Source organism: Macaca thibetana, chromosome 3 (assembly GCF_024542745.1).
Source record: "Macaca thibetana thibetana isolate TM-01 chromosome 3, ASM2454274v1, whole genome shotgun sequence".
Lineage (NCBI taxonomy): Eukaryota > Metazoa > Chordata > Mammalia > Primates > Cercopithecidae > Macaca > Macaca thibetana.
In genome coordinates, this window is record NC_065580.1 from 51,986,950 (window position 1) to 52,007,790 (window position 20,841).

A 20,841-nucleotide genomic window follows, 5' to 3' on the forward strand; every position below is an offset into this window, starting at 1 on the left:
ACCTCCAAAGATTTAAGGAATGGCAGTGACTCAATAAAGCTTTCATACATTTTTCTCTTTTTGGCATTGTTTTTCACAATTATTCTCCTGAAGGTTACCCTGTCCTAAAGGCAGAATATCAAATAAAAGACAGTTAAAAGGTAAATTTTATGGGGGAAAAGCTATACAAATACTTTTATTTTATTCCCTACAAGAAGCAATGATTGAAGATTCTGAAATAAAAGATTAACATCAGTATATTTTTAATGCAACTCATTTCATATTTTTATTTCATCAAGCACAAAATATAATACAGAACCCCATAAAATACTTTTTTCTTTTTTTTTTTAAGGAAGTATGTTTACTTTCATACATAACAGAAATCTGACCAACATGTTGGGCTCTGCCCACAAGGAGGCGCTATCACAGCATTTTTTAAAATATATAGTAGCACTGTGTTCTTTTACTCTGTTATGTACTCTGTTTTTTCATATCCACATTATGTCAAAATTTTCTTTTTAAAAATGTGGAGATATGCCCAAAGAAATGATAAATGCTTAAAGTGATGGCTACTCCATTTACCCTGATGTCATCATTATGCATTGTATGCTGTTATCAAAATAGCTTATGTACCCTGTACATATATACACATACTATGTACCCATAAAAAAATTTTTTTAATGTGGAGGCACAGAGAAATTACAACTATGTTTTTGAGTAAGATCTAATTCCAGTGTTTACCATGTTCACAGTCTAAAATGTTCCTGTTTATGTTTATACTACATGCCCTCAAAAATGCAGAACTCGGTTGAAGAACTAGTAAAAATTTTAAGGATACAGCTCAAAAAATTATTTTCCTAAAAATTTTATTTTAAATAATCTCTCATATTTTAATTCTTTAATAAAAGCCTCAATAATTATGTTAGCTTGGCATTCATTAATAAACAATTATACCATTTTAATAAAGTAAAAATTGGGATATATTATTTAATAAATTACTATGCAAACAATTTAATATTTTTTACTTTTATTTTTAATTTTTGTGGGTATATAGTAGGTGTATATTTATGGGGTACATGAGATATTTTGATACAGGCATGCAACGTGAAATATGCACATCATAGAGAATGGGGTATCCGACCCCTCAAGCATTTATCCTTTGAGTTACAAACAATCCAATTACACTTATTTTAAAAATATACAATTTTATTATGTGCTACCAAATACTAGGTCTTATTCATTCTTTCTTATGCCACCATAGTAAGGCTGAATTTAAACGAACTAGTGCAATAGAGAAAAAGGCCAGTATAGATGAAAGTCTCTAGGTGCGATGGGCTGCAACTCAATGTTTCTATCATTCTAAAATCCCTCTGTTGAAATCCTGATCACCCAGGATAGTATTAGGTGGTGGAGTCTTTGGGAGATGGTTAGGTCATGAGGGTGGAGCATTCATGAATCGGATTAATGTCCTTATAAAAGAGATTCTAATGAGCTCCCTTGCCCCTTCCACCACGTGAGAACACAAGTAGAGGACGTTGTCTGTTAAACAGGAAAACAAGCCCTCCCCAGACCCGAATCTTCTGGTGCCTTGATCTTGGACTTCCCAGTGTCCAGACGATGAGAAATAAATGTTTGTTGCTTAAGCCTCCCATTCTGTAACAGTTTGTCACAGCGGCCCAAAAGGACTAGGACACTAGTAAATTAAACATCTTGTTTCCCAATTTGGTATTGGCTGTAATTTGGACTTGTTTTACTCCTAATACTTCTTTTAAAAGAAAATTTTACGATAATTAGCACAAATATTGAAATTATTTCCAAGCCTAGCTCTGCATCAGAATAAGCTAGAGTACTAAAAAAGATTTCTGAGACACCAGACTTGAATGACTCAAGATCTCTGCATGTAGGGCTCAATAATGTGTATTTCATAAATGCTCCCAAAGTGATTCTGATATATAATCAGGTTTGGAAATCAGGTATAACACCATTTTTATGGACAGAGTTTATTGCAAAACAGAGAAGACTCAAAATAGCTTAATGGTTTAGAAACTAATCATAATCAGTTATCTCTCTCAGAAAGAATTTACCATTAGTAACGTATCTCTTCACACCCAGTGTGACATATAAAGTCCAGAATTTCAAATACTTTCATCCTGAAGCCATTTCAACAATCCCCCTTCCAAATCATCAGTACAGGCCGGGCGCGGTGGCTCAAGCCTGTAATCCCAGCACTTTGGGAGGCCGAGACGGGCGGATCACGAGGTCAGGAGATCGAGACCATCCTGGCTAACACGGTGAAACCCCGTCTCTACTAAAAAATACAAAAAACTAGCCGGGCGAGGTGGCGGGCGCCTGTAGTCCCAGCTACTCTGGAGGCTGAGGCAGGAGAATGGCGTAAACCTGGGAGGCAGAGCTTGCAGTGAGCTGAGATCGGCCACTGCACTCCAGCCTGGGCGACAGAGTGAGACTCCGTCTCAAAAAAAAAAAAAAAAAAAAAAAAAACAAAAAAAAAAAAACAAATCATCAGTACAGTCACATAGATCATGTTACCCCTAAGGCTAACAGTGACCACCAAATATTATTTACAGAGTGAGGCTATACTGCAATGGACTTTTCTCTTGGGCTTTTTTTGCTTATCTTTACACTTATATTTATAAGGCAGACCTCCAGTCTGTTGACCTTAAAAGAAAAATTTCTTTTCTACTCGACTCTCCCTGAGAAGGAGTTATTATAGTCAAGTCGCCCTTAAAAAGCAGGCTTGAAATACTAAGTAATTATGTTAATTATCCTAACATTTTTAGAAAGCTATTATACATCAGGAGGATCATGACAAACTGCCCACTTTTATAAAATTTAGTAACATGTATAGACAACTAAAAATCTCTGAAAATGCTTAATCCTTCTTAGGAACTTAAGTAGTACGTGGACTAGGAAATTCTGGGTCTTTTATACCCAATTAAGGTTTCTACAAGGGGTAAAAACTATCAGTATTCAAAAAGGCCAACCTATAAAATCGTTGATCTTATTCTGAAGATGTGCAAGGAGGCAATTTCCTCACTGTGTGACAATCTGAATCTGAATGGCAACCCCACTGGAATGACTACATTTGAAAAGTAAACCTTCCTCAATAAAACAGGTCATGGCAGATGCTAGATTTATCCCACCGCTTTAATGACAGGCAAACAAACACTTCTGTGGGTGAAGGACTGTTCTGGTTTGGAGTTTTTTCTTTGCTGGTTCTGGGTATTCAAATCGCTGACAGTTCTTAAAACACTTCAGATGATGAGTTTCCTTCTCCCTGAGACAACTCAGCTTTTCTTCTAAACCTTAAAAAAGTGACTCATCACATTTTAAAATAAGTATATAATAACTGGTTCTAATTAAAAGAAATGTAAAATGTCTTGTCTCTTTGATCAAGAGATATTTTTATCAGCTGAATCGACTTCAGAGTCAAATGCTGAACTGTGACTAAATAATGTGTGACTTCTGTAATGCTATATACAGTCGTCCTTGGAAATGAGACTGTTAACAAACTTCACATTTACTTCAACCTCTTCTCTTTCCACAAAAGGATTTGAGAGAAATAACCCAATAAATGCATGTCAAAACTAGTGGGTGAGCTATTTTCAACAATTTTAAAAGAAAATACATATATTGTAAACATTTCCCTAAATCGATGCTGTTTAAAGTTTGGCCTGACATCAGGCAGTACTGCCACCTCCTGGGAGCTGATGAGAAATGCAAAAATCACAGGCCTCACCCCAGAACCACTGAATCAGAATCCACATTTTAACTGGATTCCCAGGTGATTTGGAAGCACATTAAAGTTGGAGAATCACTACCTTAAATACAATCTTCCAGAAGCAGCTTTAGTAGTGCCTAATAATTTGCATCCTATCATATGTGAAAATACTGCCCGAATATATCTTTAAAACAGCTTTTAAGTCTTGCAGGAATACCACATTAAGAAATATATTTAAAAGTACTAATGCCCAGGTCCCAGTGCTGAAGATTCTGATAAATTTGCCTGTGGTGGGATCTAGGTAAAAGGATTTTTAAAAAATACTCCAGGTAATTCTGATGTGGGGCACATCAGCACAGCGACCAAGCATTTTTTCCCTACACATCTGCTTTTAAATGCAGAGCAGTTACCAATCAATTTATAGCACCAAGAGCATCCTTTTATACTGGTTTCTCAAACTCCAAATTTCTGATGCAGTAGGTCAGAATCAATGGGTGGGGCCCCAGAATGGGCATTTCTAAAAAGTTTCCAAGTGATATAGCTGCCAGTGTTCACGGGACCACACTCTGGGAGCCACCAATTTATCAGATTATAATACTTACTTCAGAAAGCTATCTGAGAAAAAGTACTGAAGGTTGTGTTTGTATGGCTCGTTATTTTCTAAGAGTGGGTAAGACAGGAGCATTCTGAATCTGAGTGTCTTTCCTGGGCCACCAGGTCCCAAGATCCTGACTGGACTGGAGGAGTGGGGGCAATGACATGAGGATCTGAGTGCGGTCTTAGTGCCCTACAGTTCAGCATTCAGTGGCTGCTTAATAAATTACCTGATGACTGATGATCTTTAAATTAAAATACTACATGCGGCAATGTGTAACACTGTCATAGCAATTGCTACAAATCATAACATTCAGGTCAAATAAATATTTTACTCACCAAACCCCACAGAGCACCAGGAGAGGTAGCAGTGATTGTAGCTGCTCTGGGTGTATTGTACATTAAGGCCAGTTCGCCGAAACTCCCACGATTATCATAGTTACCAACACATCTTCCAACACCATCACATTTCACATAAATATCATATGTGCCTCTGTTGGACATATGTAGATTGGAGGTTAATTCAAATAAAATCTCATTAAAATAAAACATTATTTCAGAAAAGAGCCCTGTGAAATAAAATTGTATTTCCAGCCTGTTTATCCCCTCCGATGACAAGTAATAAAGGGGAATCCATCTGTGCCATCTGTTCCAGACCATGTGCCTGCTGGGAAAAATGGAACTAACCAATAAAAATTTGGAATAACAAATGATAAAACTATAACTAAAGACTATAACCAAATAGTATATGCATAAAAAACCACCTGGAGAGGCCAGGCCTCACGCCTGTAATCACAGCACTTTGGGGGGCCGAGGCGGGCGGATCACCTGAGGTTAGGAGTTTGAGACCAGCCTGGCCAACATGGTGAAACCCTGTCTCTACTGAAAACATAAAATATTAGCCAGGTGTGATGGTGGGATCCCATAATCCCAGCTACTCGGGAGGCTGACGCAGGAGAATCGCTTGAACCCGGGAGGTGGAGGTTGCAGTGAGCCGAGATTGTGCCACTGCACTTCAGCCTGGGCGTCAAGAGCAAAACCCCATTTCAAAAAAAAAAAAAAAAAAAATCATCTGAAGAGGCTGGGTGTGATGGCTTACTTACACCTGTAATTCCAGCAATTTGGAATTCCAAGGTGGGAGGAACACTTTAGCCCAGGAGTTCAAGACTAGCCTGGGCAACATCGCAAGATTCGATCTCTACAAAAAAATTAGCCTTAAAAAATGAAAGAAAATCACCTGAAGAAACATTTATCAAACCACTGACTATAGTTATCTAAGAGCACAAGAATAGTGAGGGATTCTAGGCACATTGGCTATTTAAGAGTTTCTGTTTGTAACATGAACATATTATTACTTTTGTAACCAGAAGAAAGTAACTTTTTAAGAAGAATCTAGCTATAGCAATTTGGTTAGTCACTACTCTACAAAACTTACTAGTGTCCTTTATAATCTATGGCAGAGGTTGGCAAACTATAGCCCACAAACTGGCTATCTGCTTTTGTAAATAAAGTTTCACTGCAATTATAAACACTCTTGTTTGTTTATGTGTTATCTATGGCTGGTTTTATGCTACAACTGCAGAGCTGAGTTGTTGCAACAGAGAACATATCGGCCTGCAACGCCAAAAGTATTTACTCTCTGGCCCTTTACTTTAGATCAACCCCCATTCTAAAGCTAAAAAGTAGAAATTCAGGCCGGGCGCGGTGGCTCAAGCCTGTAATCCCAGCACTTTGGGAGGCCGAGGCGGGCGGATCACAAGGTCAGGAGATCGAGACCACAGTGAAACCCCGTCTCTACTAAAAATACAAAATTAGCCGGGCGCGGTGGCGGGCGCCTGTAGTCCCAGCTACTCAGGAGGCTGAGGCAGGAGAATGGCGTGAACCCAGGAGGCGGAGCTTGCAGTGAGCCGAGATCGCGCCAATGCACTCCAGCCTGGGCAACAGCGTGAGACTCCGTCTCAAAAAAAAAAAAAAAAAGTAGAAATTCAGACTAGATATCTAACTCTGGTCTTTTCACAGTTTTTTGGTGCTTATCTTTTAACTGGGGTTCTTTTTCTAGGCAAATAAGGTTCAGTTTGCATGTCACTGCACTTCATATTACCCAGACCCTATATTCATGTAAACTGCATTCTTCGTGTGGATGACTGACTTTCCACATACTGTATTTTATCAGAGAACATGCTTTCAAGGCTTGCACCTATGAGGGCAGACAGGAAAAATTCTTTGGCTTATATTCTGTTGATTAAACCCTAACAAAGACAAAGGGTGGGGCTGTGCTGCCAAAAAAAAAAAAAGTGGCTTTTAACATTAGAAAATTATTATGCCCAGGCCTGGTACCTCATGCCTCTAATTCCAATGCTTTGGGAGGCCAAGATGGGAGGATCATTTGAAGCCAGGAGTTCAAGACCAGACTGGGCAACATAGCAAGACTCTGTCTCTACAAAAAACTGAAAAATTAGTCAAGCATGGTGGCACATGCCTGTACTCCTAGCTACTTGGAAGGCTGAGGCAAGAGGATCGCTTAGGCCCAGGAGTTCAAGGCTGCAGTGAGCTGCGACTGCACCACTACACTCCAGCCTAGGCAAGAAAGTGAGACACTCTCCCTGTCCCTCCAAAAAAGAAAGAAAAGGATTATTAATAATAAAGAAGCAATAAGAGCAGAAACATGATAGACAATAGATATTATTACTAAGGAAGAAAATAATTGGTTTCACGGCCAGACCACAGTGGCTCATCCCTGTAATCTCAGCACTTTGGGAGGCTGAGGTGGGCAGATCACAAGGTCTGGAGTTTGAGACCAGCCTGGCCAACATGGTAAAACCCCACCTCTACTAAAAATACAAAAAAAACTAGCCGGGCGTGGTGGCAGCCACCTGTAATCCCAGCTACCTGGGAGGCTGAGGCAGGAGAATCGCTTGAACCCAGGAGGGCGGAGGTTGCAGTGAGCCAAGACCACGCCACTGCACTTCAGCCTGGGCAACAGAGCAGATTCCATTTCAAAAAAAAAGGAAAAGAATTGGTTTTCAATGTAATTCATGGATAGAATGACTGTTTCGAGGGAAACTACTAGAATTTGTCCCATGGATAATCATTTTTCAAGTACAGGTTGAGTTTCCCTCATCCAAAATTTTCAGAATCAGAAGTGTTATAGATTTTAGACATTTTCAGATTTTAGAATATTTGCATATACAGAATGAGGTTATCTTGGGAATGAGACCTAAGTCTAAATACAAAATTAATTTATGTTTCATATATTGTACATACAGTCTGAGGATAATTTTATTTAATATTTTAAGTAATTTTGTGCATGAAACCAAATTTGTGTACACTGAACCATCAGAAAGCAAAGGTGTCATTATCTCAGCCACCCATGTGAACAATCTGTGGTTGTTCAGCATTACCATCATTCCTGACTCCCAATTTATATGCTACCAATAAGCCATCATTTTTTACTTGTATTCACACATAAGTACTCAACAGTAAAAAATATGACATACCATTAATACAATAAAAAATAATGTGTTTGGGGTAACTAAGCAGCACAGCAGCATCCCCAGAGTACCTGCACCGGCTGCCAAACAAGAGCAACCACAAACAATGGCAGGCCTGCAGTCTCCACCTACAATGCTGTGTTCTGATTAAAGTTACTGTACGTCATACACTAACCCCTTCGGGGATGCTGAATAAGCTGTTGTGTGCCTGCATTTTGACTGTGAACCATCACATGAGGTCAGATGTGGAATTTCCACTTGTGCCATCATGTTGACGCTCAAAATGCTTTGGAGTTTGGAGCATTTCAGATTTTCAGACTAGCAATGCTATAGATTAAACTCCTCAATTTACTAAACTATTTACACTTTTGCACTGAAACTGTTCTCTACACTCACTACTTTGAATAGGGTAAAACACAGCAAAATGTGCTGAGGAAAAGTAAAATGAGCTACCAGTACAGTTGAAATCACATCAGTCTAAAGTCTGTTAAAATACCGCAGGCTAGGCCGGGCACACTGACTTACACCTGTAATCCCACCACTTTGGGAGGCCAAGACAGGCAGATCACCTGAGGTCAGGAGTTCGAGACCAGCCCGGCCAACATGGTGATACCTCGTCTCTACTGAAAATACAAAAATTAGCTGGGTGTGGTGGCAGGCACCTGTAGTCCCAGCTACTCCGCAGGCTGAGGCATGAGAATCGCTTGAAACTGGGAAGCAGAGGTTGCAGTGGGCCGAGGTCACACCACTGCACTCTAGCCTGGGCGACAGAGCAAGACTGTGCAAAAAAGAAAAAAAAAAACTTTGGGCTGTTTTTTTCACACAGATTTCTTCTCTGATAATGTGAGGCCTCAGGCAGGGCAGAGCCCCAGAAAGAGAATGAACAGGGCAAGAGACCTGGCTGTGGAGTTGGCTCTACGCCAGTCATTTGGGTGATCTGAACCAAGTGCTGTTACTTCTGTGCGCCTGCATGTTTTCATCTATCAAATGGGTGACTAGGATCTAACTGAAAAGGGAATAGACTATATACAAGTGTAAGGCAGTTTTGAAAGTCAAAAATCCCCACTAAATGATTAAGATTGTAGAGGGTTAGGGTTTCTCATACACTTCTACAATTAAACACACTTAGGTGCATTTCTGAGGTGTTGCACCGATGAAAGCTATTAATGATATAAAAATAATTATTTTGATTCACATATAGATAACTGGTTTATTCTACTCTAAAATCTTGGCTAATGCTTCAGTCATAGGTCACCAGGCATTAGGGATGAGGGAATGGGACAATCAGTGAAAACTCTTGATTTAAAGAGCATGAGCGACTGATGCATGAAAGATACCACCCATAGAGCCAAAATAATGAAATGAGGCTTCAGGAGACTAAAGAGGTCATTTTCACCAAGACCTCTGAGGTGTACACAACTCAACCCAGAGAGAAAACATAATCCAGTGAGTCAGGCTGGGAGAGGACCTGCGTTCCACACAGAAGGGGAGGGGTCAGGGATGCGAACACCCATCACTGTTTTACAAAAGTGAAGAAATAAGGAGTCAGCTCAGGCTGCTCTGCTGTCAGATTTTAGGATTCATCTATTGCATAAGGCACATTGTTCTATGATGAGGTAAAGCACAACTTAAATTTCTTGAAAATAGATTTTCAACATAAACGTAAGATTTCTTTAAATAATTATAGAGTTTTTAAGACAAATATAATAATATACAATTCTTGGAAGGATGCACAAACTACTTACTATACAGACTGGATGCTGTTGAAGCAGCAGGAAGACAGACTTACTTTTCACCTTATGCCCCTGTGAAGTATTTGCATTTTCTATTTTTATTTATTTATCTATTTATTTATTATTTGAGACGGAGTTTCACTCTTGTTGCCCAGACTGTAGTGCAAATGGCGCAATCTCGGCTCACTGCAACCTCCACCTCCCAGGTTCAAGCAATTCTCCTGCCTCACTCAGCCTCCCAAGTAGCTGGGATTATAGGTGTGTACCACCATATCGGGCTAATTTTTCTTGTATTTAGTAGAGACGGGGTTTCACCATGTTGATCAGGCTAGTCTTGAACTCCTGACCTCAAGTGATCCACCGGCCTCATCCTCCCAAAGTTCTGAGATTACAGGCGTGAGCCACTGCACCCAGCCAATTCTGAATTTTTTAAACCATGAGCATGTTTTACATAGTTTAAAAAAAAAAAACTTTTAAGAAATACCAATTGAAGTCTACTGTGAATTAACATCTTAGATGCCATATTATACTGCCGTTCTTACTGTAATAGGCATCTAGTACATACTAATGCCATCACACATCTCTCAATTAGAATTTGGCAAATGAAGATGCTCACGTTAAATGACTGACATTTACAGATTAGACTAACCAAAAGTCAGTCATCAGTTCCTCTATAACCTATGCCTCTTTTCATGATCCACTGTGGCTTCACTGCATGTACTCACAACAGGTTTACAGTGCCTACTATGTAGTAATTAGAGTAGTGGCAATAACAACTATCCTGTATTAACCTGTCAGTTGCCATAATAATGGTTGAGATTTTACACAAAAGGTTCTTTAAATTTCAATAGTAAGGCTGGACAAAACTTACCTATCAATTACATAAAAGTTGTCACCATCGTCACCTTGATCAATTACATGCTCCCCATCTTTGACCAATTTTTCAAACATGGCATCTAATACTTGAGACATCTGCTCCTATTTTTAAAAAAGATGGGATATAATCTTTACGTTTATCTAGGACATGTTTTCTTAAGTAACCATAATTATATTTCTGTGAACAAGTCCAAAGAAATGGAAATATCATAACTACCATTAAATGTTGTCAGAAAAATACACAGTAGTCTTTCTTACCACATACAAATAATTATATTACAAATATATAAAAATGATTATATACTTTCATATTCAGTATTTGAATGAAAGTAATTATAATTAGTCTGTTTCAGAATATTTGCAACTATCACCACTTTAAAATGAAAATTTAACCACCAAACCACCACATACCTTGTGAAATATAATCTTTGCAACTAAAAGGATCAGGTTAGTAAGGAATTATTTCAAATTTCTTTTAAAGATACCCATTTTTAAAAACTTCCTTAGTCATCACTAAAATCTGTGTACAGATAACCTAAATACTTGGTGAATTTAGATCCTGATTGCAATCTTCTTTTTGGTTTAGCACCAAAATAAAAACAGAACAAAATAGAAAAACAACAAAGCGAACCAAAAATGACTGTGGCAAATAATATGTCACTATTCACTGTCACTAAGGTTGGCTTCAAGCTGCAACCACTGGGCTCACTAGGGCAGATTTGTCAGAAACATCAAAAATATTATTCAACAACTAATTAAACTATGTAAAATGTTTATTCTGCCAAAGTGTGATTGACAAGGCTCAAGGATAAACTTCAAACTAATAAGAATAAACTAGGAGGTGAAAGAAATCTTTAATCAGAACAAATACCAGAATAATTCAAAGAACTTTGAAAAGACAGAATAAATGGATATGAGGAAATAATACAATATAATGGAAATCTAAAGACTTAGAGGGTTATTTGTTCTGCTACTTATTAGCTCTGAGCCCTTGGTCAGGTCACTCCTTATGGGTATACAAAAGGTGTAATGCTAACTGCCCATGCCAAAATCAATTACTATTATACATAAATTAAGGAGTTGAAGATAGATTCAAAGCGGAAAAAAGATGCAAGTGGAAAACACAGGTTGAAGAAACAAGATATTCTGGATAGAGAGGATAACAGATCACATGTGATTCTCTTCCTTTTGAGACCACATGAAAATGTTACAAGGCATATGAAGATATGAATCTACAATTGTATAGAGTACAGGAAGGGAAAACCGATGGATGAGAGAGTTTCAGGGCGAAGGTAAGTAACGTGGCAGAGAGAGCTGCCCCAAGTAGCACAGGTGAGACTGCAGTGTGGAGGGGCCAATATGCCTTGTGGAGCACCAGGAGGCTCCCAAGTGGGTAACACCTGGCTCTGCCGGCGTGGGACTGAGACAAAAAGCTAAAAACAAGCGGACTGATTTAAAGTCCTGCAGAGATTAGTTGACACCTTCCTTCAAAATCCCTCTACCCTAATACAGAATGCCTAGCAGCCAAATGTGGACTCTCAACTCTTCCCAGACAAAAGATCAGAGAGAAACTAAACAAATTAGAACTAGAACAGATACGGTGAACACTGTTGCCCTAGAACAAAAACCTTCACTTGGTAGGACTTAGGGGTTCCCCAATGTAACAGCTGGCTCCCTGTCAGCTCAAGCTAAACAGTGCACTGGTTGACAGACCTGCCCTACTTACCCAGAGCTCTAAATCAGCTTTATGTTGCTCCCCTGGTAGCCCACAAGACTAAGATAAACAGCAAAATGACAATACATGAAATAGATATTTCAGGAATCATAGAGAGCTTTTGCAGAGACATTTAAGATGATATACCCATGAGACCAAAAAACAAAATAGGATAGTTAGGAAAAGAGCAAATCAGAGAAAAATGTGTAGCTTGGAAATCAAAAATATGATGGTCTTTTTTTTTTTTTTTTTTTTCCTTTAAAACAGATTTTTTTTTGGCAGGGTGCAGTGGCTCATGGCTACAATCCCAGCACTTTGGAGGCCAAGGCAGGCAGATTGCTTTAGCCCAGGAGTTTGAGACCAGCCTGGACGACACGGCAAAACCCTGTCTCTACCAAAACAAACAGCTGGGCACGGTGGTGCACACCTGTAGTCTCAGCTACTCGGGAGGCCGAGGTCGGAGGACTGCTTGAGTCTGGGAAGTTGAGGCTTCAGTGAGCTGTGATCACACCACTGAGTTCCAGCCTGGGCAACAGAGTGAGACTCTGTCTCAAAAAAATGAGCAGTCTCAGCCACTCAGGAGAGGCCGAGATTGGAGGACTGCTTGAGCCTGGGAAGTTGAGGCTGCAGTGAGCTGTGATTGCTCCACTGCACTCCAGCCTGGGCAACAGAGTGAGACTCTGTCTCAAAAGTAAAAAATAAAAAATAAAATAGACTTTTTTAAAGCAGTTTTAAGCTCATAGGAACACTAAGCAGAAAATACAGACATACTCCACATATCCTCTGCCCCCCACACATGGCACAGACTACCCCATGATAAACATCCTCCACCAGAGTGGCAAATTTGTTACAAGTGATGAATCTACACTGACATCATTATCATTCGAAGTCCATAGTTTATATTAGGGTTTGCTCTTGGTGTTGTACATTCTATGCGTTTGACAAATGTATAAAGACATGTATCCACCATTACAATTTCTTTAAAGGTAAATAAAAGAGAAAGAAGATAAATCACCAAACACCTCAAAAAAAAAGTCAATAAAGAGATGAAAAGAAAGGAGTGTCAGAGACAGTAACAGAGAAAACAAAAAGGAGGAAATATAAACAATACAGGATGAATTTTGTAGACCCAAAGGACACAGGTTTTCAGACCAAAATGGCACACTCAAGTACCCAGCACAATCAATGACCATAAATCCCCACACTAGGATGAAAGAATGTGTTTTTAGAACACTAAAGATAAAAGATCTGCAAAGCTTCCAGAAAAGAGAAAGGGGGATTCTTAGAAACATGAAAAGTTACTCAACTTCTCTCAAAATGAAGAGAAATCCAAATTCAAATCGAAATGAGACATCACTTTTCACTCGCCAGATTCAAAAAGATACAAATGTTAAAATATCACACTGTGTTGGAGACCGTGTGGGAAAAGAGGCATTCTCACACAGACTTCTGGTGAGAAGGTAAAATGGAACAAACTCTAAAAAAGCAATTCGTCAAAATTTAATAAAATTTCAGATATGCATAATCTTCTACCTCACTGTTCCTTTTCTAGGAAGTTATTACATAGCTATTTATAAAATGCATCACCATTTTTCTTTGCATCACAATAGCAGAAGACTGGAAACAAACTACTAGTTTATCAACAGGGCACTGGATAAATAAACTGTCATAGATTCATTCACCAAAAAGCCCTGCTGCTGTAGGCATATAGGGATTTTCAGACACCTTCTTTCAAAGGAGTCACTGGCAGCGAGAGAACACTAAAAGAAGGGTAATCAAGAAATGTGAAAACCTGCAATGGGGGAATTGCAGGAAACAAGGCATTTAGGTGACAGAAAAGAAGACCTATATGAGAATACATCAGCTATCTTCTGTTCAAACCATGACATCAGTAGTTCTAGAGGCCATAACTGGGACTGTTGGGTGGAAGTTTCATGAAGGTTTTGGCACAATGTAAAGACCTGCCCAGGAATGAGAGCTGTCTAGCAGTGACAAGGGCTGCCTTGCAAATAATTTTGCCTTTTCCAGAATGTTAAATAGTTGGAATCATGCAGCACACAGCCTTTCCACATTGGCTTCTTTCACTTAATATTATGCATTTAAGGTTCTTCCATGTCTTCCATGTCTTTTCATAACAAGATCACTCATTTTGTCCACTGTCTAGATGTACCACAGTTTATTTATCCATTCACATACTGAACAACATCTTGGTTGCTTCCAAGTTCTGGCAATTTTGAATAAAGCTGCTACAAATAGCTGTGTACAGGTTTCTGTGTGGACCTAAGTTTTCAACTCCTTTGAGTAAATATCAAGGAGCATTACTGCTGGAGAGGATGGTAAGAGTATGTTTAGTTGTAAGAGACACCACTAAACAATCTTCTAAAGTGACTGTACCGTTTTGCATTCTCACCAACAATGAGTTCTTAAACCACCTATGTTCACCAGCATTTGGTGCTGTCAGTGTTCCGAATTTTGGCCATTCTAATAGATGTGCAATAGTATCTCATTGTTGTTTTAAGTTGCATTTCCCTGGTGACATGTGATGTGGAGCATCTTTTCATATGCCATTTGTGTATCTTTTTCAGCGAGGTGTCTGTTAACATCTTTGGTCCATTTTTTAATCTGATGGTTTACTACTGTTGAGTTCTTTGTATATTTTGGATAACAGTCCTTTATCAAGCTGTGTCTTTTGCAAATATTTCCTCCCAGTCTGAGACCGTCTTTTCATTCTGCTGACGTGTCTTTTGCAGCAAAGAAATTTTTAATTTTAATGAAGTCCAGCTTATCAATTCTTTCTTTCATGGATGTGCCTTTGGTGTTATATCTAAAAAGTTATCACAAAATCCAAGGTCATCTAGATTTTCTCCCATGTTATCACCTAGGAATTTTATAGTTTTGTATTTTACATTTAGATCTGTGGTCTATTTTGAGTTAATTTTTGTGAAGAATGTAAGGTCCATTTCTAGATTCATTTTTCAGAAGTCTAGTTTTTCCAGCACCATTTGTTGAAAAGAAAGACTATCTTTACTTCATTGTGTTGCCTTTGCTCCTTTGTCAAAGATCAGTTAACTTCATTTAAGTGGGGCTGTTACTGGGTTCTCTGTCCTGTTCCACTGATCAATTTGTACATTCTTTTGCCAATACTATACTGTCGTGATTACTGTCACTTTATACTAAGTCTTGAAGTCAGTTAGTATTAGTACTTTAACTTTGTTCTTTTCCTTCAATATTGTGTTAGCTCTGCTAGGTCTTCTGCCTCTCCAAACTTCAGGATCAGTTTGTTGGGATTGCAGTGAATCTACAGATCAACTTGGGAAAAACTGACGTCTTGACAATACTAGGTCTTCCTAACCACGAACATGGAAATCTCTCCATGTATTAAGTTCTTCCTTGATTTCCTTCATAATTTTATAGTTTTCCTCACATAGATCTTATACATATTTTTGTTAGATTTACATCTAAATATTTAATTTTGGGGGGATGGTATGATATGGTATTTTTAATTTCAAATTCCACTTGTTCACTGCTGATATAAAGGAAAGTGATTAACTTTTGTATATTAACCTTGTATCCTGCAACCTTGTTATAATCACTTACTAGCTCTGGAAGCCTTTCCCATTTTCTACTTAATCATGTCATCTGTGAAAAAAGACAGGTACATTTCTTCCTTCTCAATACATTTCACTACATTTTCTTGTCTTATTGCATTAGCCAAGACTTTTAGCACCATGTTGAAAAGGAGTGGTGAGAGGGAACTACAAATTTGTTGAGGTGAACTTCACATAACATAAAATTAATCACTTTATCTTCCTTTTTTAAAATTGTAACTATCCTGGTGGGGATGAAATGGTATTTTCCCATTTCTAAATTGGAAATTTTGTCTTTTTACTGTTGAGTTGTGTTACTTATGTATTTTGGATACCAGATCTTTATCAGATATATGATTGGCAAATAATTTTCTCTTCTGCAGACTGTCTTCACTTTTTAAAATAATGCCCTTTGAGGTACAAAAATGTTACATCTGTGTGAAGTCCTATTTATCTCTCTTTTCTTTTCTTCTTATGCTTTTGGTGTCTAAGAGTCCAATGCTAAATATAAGACCATAAAGACTTACTCCTATGTTTTCTTCTAAGAATTTTATAGTTTAAGCTCCTATATCTTTGGCCTTTGATCCCTTCTGAATTAACTCTGGTATATGCAAAGGAGTCCAGCTTTCTTCTTTTGTGTGTGGATATCCTGTGATATCCAGTGATTCAGCACCATTTGTAGAATAAACTATTCTTTTTCTATTGAATGGTCTTAACACTCTTGTGGGAAAATCAATTGGCTATAAGTATATATGTTTATTTCTAGATTCTCAATTCCATTCAATTGTTCTATATGTCTACCCCAGCCCAGTATATTGTTTTGATTACCGTAGCTTTTCAATAAGTTTAAAATTAGGAAATGTGAATCCTGCAACTTTGTTCTTCTTTTTAAATATTGTTTTGGTTACTTGGAATCTGCTGTTATATGTACAATTATAACATAGTGGCAACAGCAAAACATTAATGTGTTATCATGATTTAGCTTTATAATACATAAAAGCTACTAGTTTAAACTTGTATAAACAATACTGATGAACATATTTTTAAAAAAGAATATAGAACCTCTATAAATACTGATATATTGTTAAATTTGAAAAGAACAGGGCAGGCCAGGCACGGTGGCTCACGCCTACAATCCCAGCACTTTGGGAGGCTGAGGCGGGCAAATCACTTGAGGTCAGGAGTTCCAGACCAGCCTGGCCAACACAGCGAAACTCCATGTCTACTCAAAAAACAAAAATTAGCTGGCCATGGTGGTGCACACCTGTAGTCCAACTACTCGGAAGGCTGAGGCACGAGAATCACTTGAACCCAGGAGGCAGAGGTTGCAGTGAGCCACGATCATGCCACTACACTCCAGCCTGGGCAACAGAGTAAGACTCTCCAAAAAAAAAAAAAGAAGAAAGAAAAGAAAGGAAAGAAAGGAAAGAAAGGAAGAAAGGAAGAAAGAGAGAAAGGGAGAAAGAGAGAAAGAGAGAAAGACAGAAAGACAGAAAGACAGAAAGAGAGAAAGAGAACAGGGCATAACAGTGTGTTAATTTTGTTGCCACCAAAATTTGAAAAAGAATATACTTGTATGTGTATTGCATGACCCTGGAAAAATATACAAGATAGTACTAAAAGAACGTGCTCCTTAAAAACTGGGTTTCTGAGAGGCAGAGGTGGAAAGGAGATTTCCTTTCACTGACTACTCTTTTGTTCTTTTTGAATGTTTGTCAATTTTACATGTATACTGATCTATATTTTTTAATTAACTAAAAAAACTCTAATTAAACTGAGAACATAATTTTACATCTTCATACGGGCTAAGAAAAACTTTCGGAAGAATGATGATGATGGGTTTGCAGGAAGTGGTTTTCATCCCCTTCTTGGGTCCCTGTGTGAGTTCTGGCATCTTTTTGCGGAACAGCAGCCAAGGTTGAAGATGAAGCCAAGGTAGCAGTGAAACAGACCTTTCTTGATGTAGTGCTAATTGGCCCCACAGGGACCACTCTACCCAAATGAGTTCATCAACTCAGGCAACATATGGTCACCTATCAAAATTATAAAAGCTGATTAAATGATTTACTAATATTTTGTTTTGCTTGCTATTTATATGTTGACTTTTTTAAGGCAGGTAGAGGGTGAACATCAGCTTTATTGATTGGTTCTGACTCTAAATGTCAAATGGGGAAAAAAGATGAAATAAATTGTTACATTAACTATTTTGTGATGTTGGAATTAGCTGCATTTGAAAACATTATAGAACTGAAGAATTCATACATGGATATATGAAAAAGCAATTCCTGATAAAATACAGACAGGTGTCTGTTCTAGTCAATCAAAATGTAATTTCCCCATAATTATGCACAGAGTGAAAAGAACTTAGGAAATATTTAATATGCAGAGGCTTATCATGACGACTGACAACTACTGTAGGAAATCCACATTTAATTCTCCTACAGAATGCCAATTCAAGACTGAGCTCAGTAAAGGGCTCTGACTCACTTAAGAAATAACAATTTACTCTTCATTAATGAAAGAGCCTATCATATAGCCTAATTGTTTCAGTTAGCCTCAAATTAGAAATATTTCAGAAGGAAAATGGCCTACTGAGTGGAGCATTAAAATATTCATGAAAAGAATATCTTCAAAGAGATTAATAATTATAAACGCTGTGCTCAACATATGAATATACAGCTCTCCAAGGAAAAATGTTCTGAAGTCTAGGAAGTGCAAGATTTTCAAGCCAAATAATGACTTCAGGAAATTCAAATGAGATAGTAGACACAAAGCCAAGATCATTCTTCTTGCTAATTAGTAGTTTCCCCTTCCTCCTTCAAGTTTTCCCATTTCAGGAAAAGGTAGCAACTTCACAGTCACTCCAGCTAGACACTTTCCTTCAGTCCCCAACTAAATCGATCACCAAGTACCAAATTCTGCTAATCCTTTTTTGTGAAACCATTCTTTTCTGTCTGTCCCTTTCCCCCTTCCCTGGAGTTCAGACCCATTTCTTTTCCCTAGATCATGACCTGGTTTTCTACTGGGCTCCACTCTTTTGTTCTTGTCTGCTTCCCCCATTTTTCTCCCCTCTTTAACTCCTCCTCGACATTACCACCAAAGTGACCTTAGAAAAATCTGATAGTTACATTCTCTGACTAAAATTCTTCAGCTGTGCCCATTGCCTACAAGGTAGTCCAGTGCCACAGCACAGCATTCAAGAAAGAATGGGCCTTCCTGATACAGCACCCATATCTTGGCTCCATCACTCCCATCACAAGATGGAGGCCATCCATCACCGGACGGTTGCCACTTTAGGCTCTAGTGATAATACTCTGTACTTTTCCTCACCTGGTGATTCCCTCCTCATTTTCGGGGGCACAGCTCAGTGACCTCTCCAGCTTTTTGAACCATTAAGGTAAGCTAAGAGACAGACATCTTCTCACCGTGCCCTGACCATATTACAGCATGTATCATGTTTTCCCAACATGCTTTGCAGATGTGTTTGTACCCTCATTAAATTATAAATTCCAAAAGGACAACAACCATCTCTAAATATCTCTGTGGCCTCCAATACCTTAAACAGGTCTTGAAACAGTGAGTAGTCAAGAAATTAAAATGAAAGGAGCTGCATGATAAGCAGATTATCTGAGCTGAATATGTAATTCAATTAAAACACATTTGGGTTACTGTAAATAATGTGTATCATAAAAAACTAGAAAGCTGTTTTATAGTATGAGCTTAAACTAAAACCACCAATCTGCCATGTTTTGGGCTAAAAGTCTTATTCCAGGTGGTAATTTGTTGAGAAAAATAAATTTTACTTACTTACATCCTATATCATCTCTGGAAGGATTTAAATAGTAAGGGAGTAATTCAAGGTGGTCTGAGCTCAAATTCAAAAAAGGGTCTTTTGAAAACTACTATGTAAATACATTTGCTTCTTCTCTATAAAACATTCGATCGTGACAATTCAGAAACTGAATTTTTTTCCCTCTGTGAGCTGGTTTTTAAAATACATATTGAAGACTTTCAGCAAAGCAGTGAAAAAAGTCTAGAACACTCCTATGTTTACAAAATAATCACACTAAGCAAAGATGCTCCTTGCCAGACTATATTAGCAAAAGCTTTCTTAAATATTAATACTTTTAAATGCAACCAAAATTTTCACAATGCTTTTAAAGAGCTAAAGTTGAAATAGCAAGGAAGATCAATTTAATTTAAAAAACAGAACAGAAAAAACGACATCCCAAGAAAGCATAACTAGCAATGATTTCATTTATGCCTGTGTATCACTTAACCCTACAGACATCAGAAGTTCACGACTTAGTCCCCGCTGAAGCATTAAAATACTGGTTCACTGAATAGGAAAGCATGCAAACATAACATACGTAACAGCAACCAAATACTGAACTTGAACATTTTCACATTTAGCTCTAGTCCTTGGTATTCAAAGTATGCTGTGGGTCAAGAACATCAACATTACCTGGGAACTTGTGAGAAATGCAGACTTTTCAGGCTCCACTCCAGACCACGAGAATCCAAATCTGCATTTTCACAAGATCCCCTGATGATACATCAGCATATTAAAGCTTGAGAGCACTGTTCTTGGTGACCTCTGAAATTCTCCCATGTAAAGTTCTAATCAAAAAATAAAGAATTCTTGAATAAAGCCTACCTCTAAGTGTAAAACTAAGGATTGATTTTACCACTGCCTTCTGTGTGACTCTGGAGCAAAAGAGTTAAATACTACATTGGTCCTTCATTTGCGATGTGATCACGTAATCCACAGGCTAGCTTTGATACCAGCTCAGGGTACTGAACCAGGTCTTTGCTTCCTCAGCACTAACTCCCACTGCTGCTAAGTGATGGTACTCGGTAAATATGCCTTGAATGAACTGAGCAAAGAAACTTGAATGGACAAGGATATATGAGGGCCACTCTGAACTAATGAATTCATACCATGAGACTGTAACTATGTTCAAGGGTTTGGCTTAACTTTTTTTTTCTTCTCTTTTTTTTTTTTTTGAGACGGAGTCTCGCTCTGTCACCCAGGCTGGAGCACAGTGGCAAGATCTCGGCTCACTGCAAACTCCACCTCCTCCCGGGTTCATGTCATTCTCCTGCCTCAGCCTCTCAAGTAGTTAGG

General features: G+C 38.2%; 1 protein-coding gene across 1 annotated transcript in view; it reads right to left on the minus strand.

Annotated features, from left to right (window-relative positions):
• PRKAR2B (protein kinase cAMP-dependent type II regulatory subunit beta) overlaps positions 1-20,841 on the minus strand; it is a 118,540-nt gene that overhangs the window by 9,306 nt on the left and 88,393 nt on the right. The window contains exons 5-7 of the mRNA XM_050785216.1: positions 10,408-10,514; positions 4,652-4,805; positions 3-104 (exon numbers count right to left, since the gene is read on the minus strand). Of these exons, the coding sequence (XP_050641173.1) occupies positions 3-104; positions 4,652-4,805; positions 10,408-10,514 (363 nt within the window). The remainder of the gene's footprint in view (positions 1-2; positions 105-4,651; positions 4,806-10,407; positions 10,515-20,841) is intronic.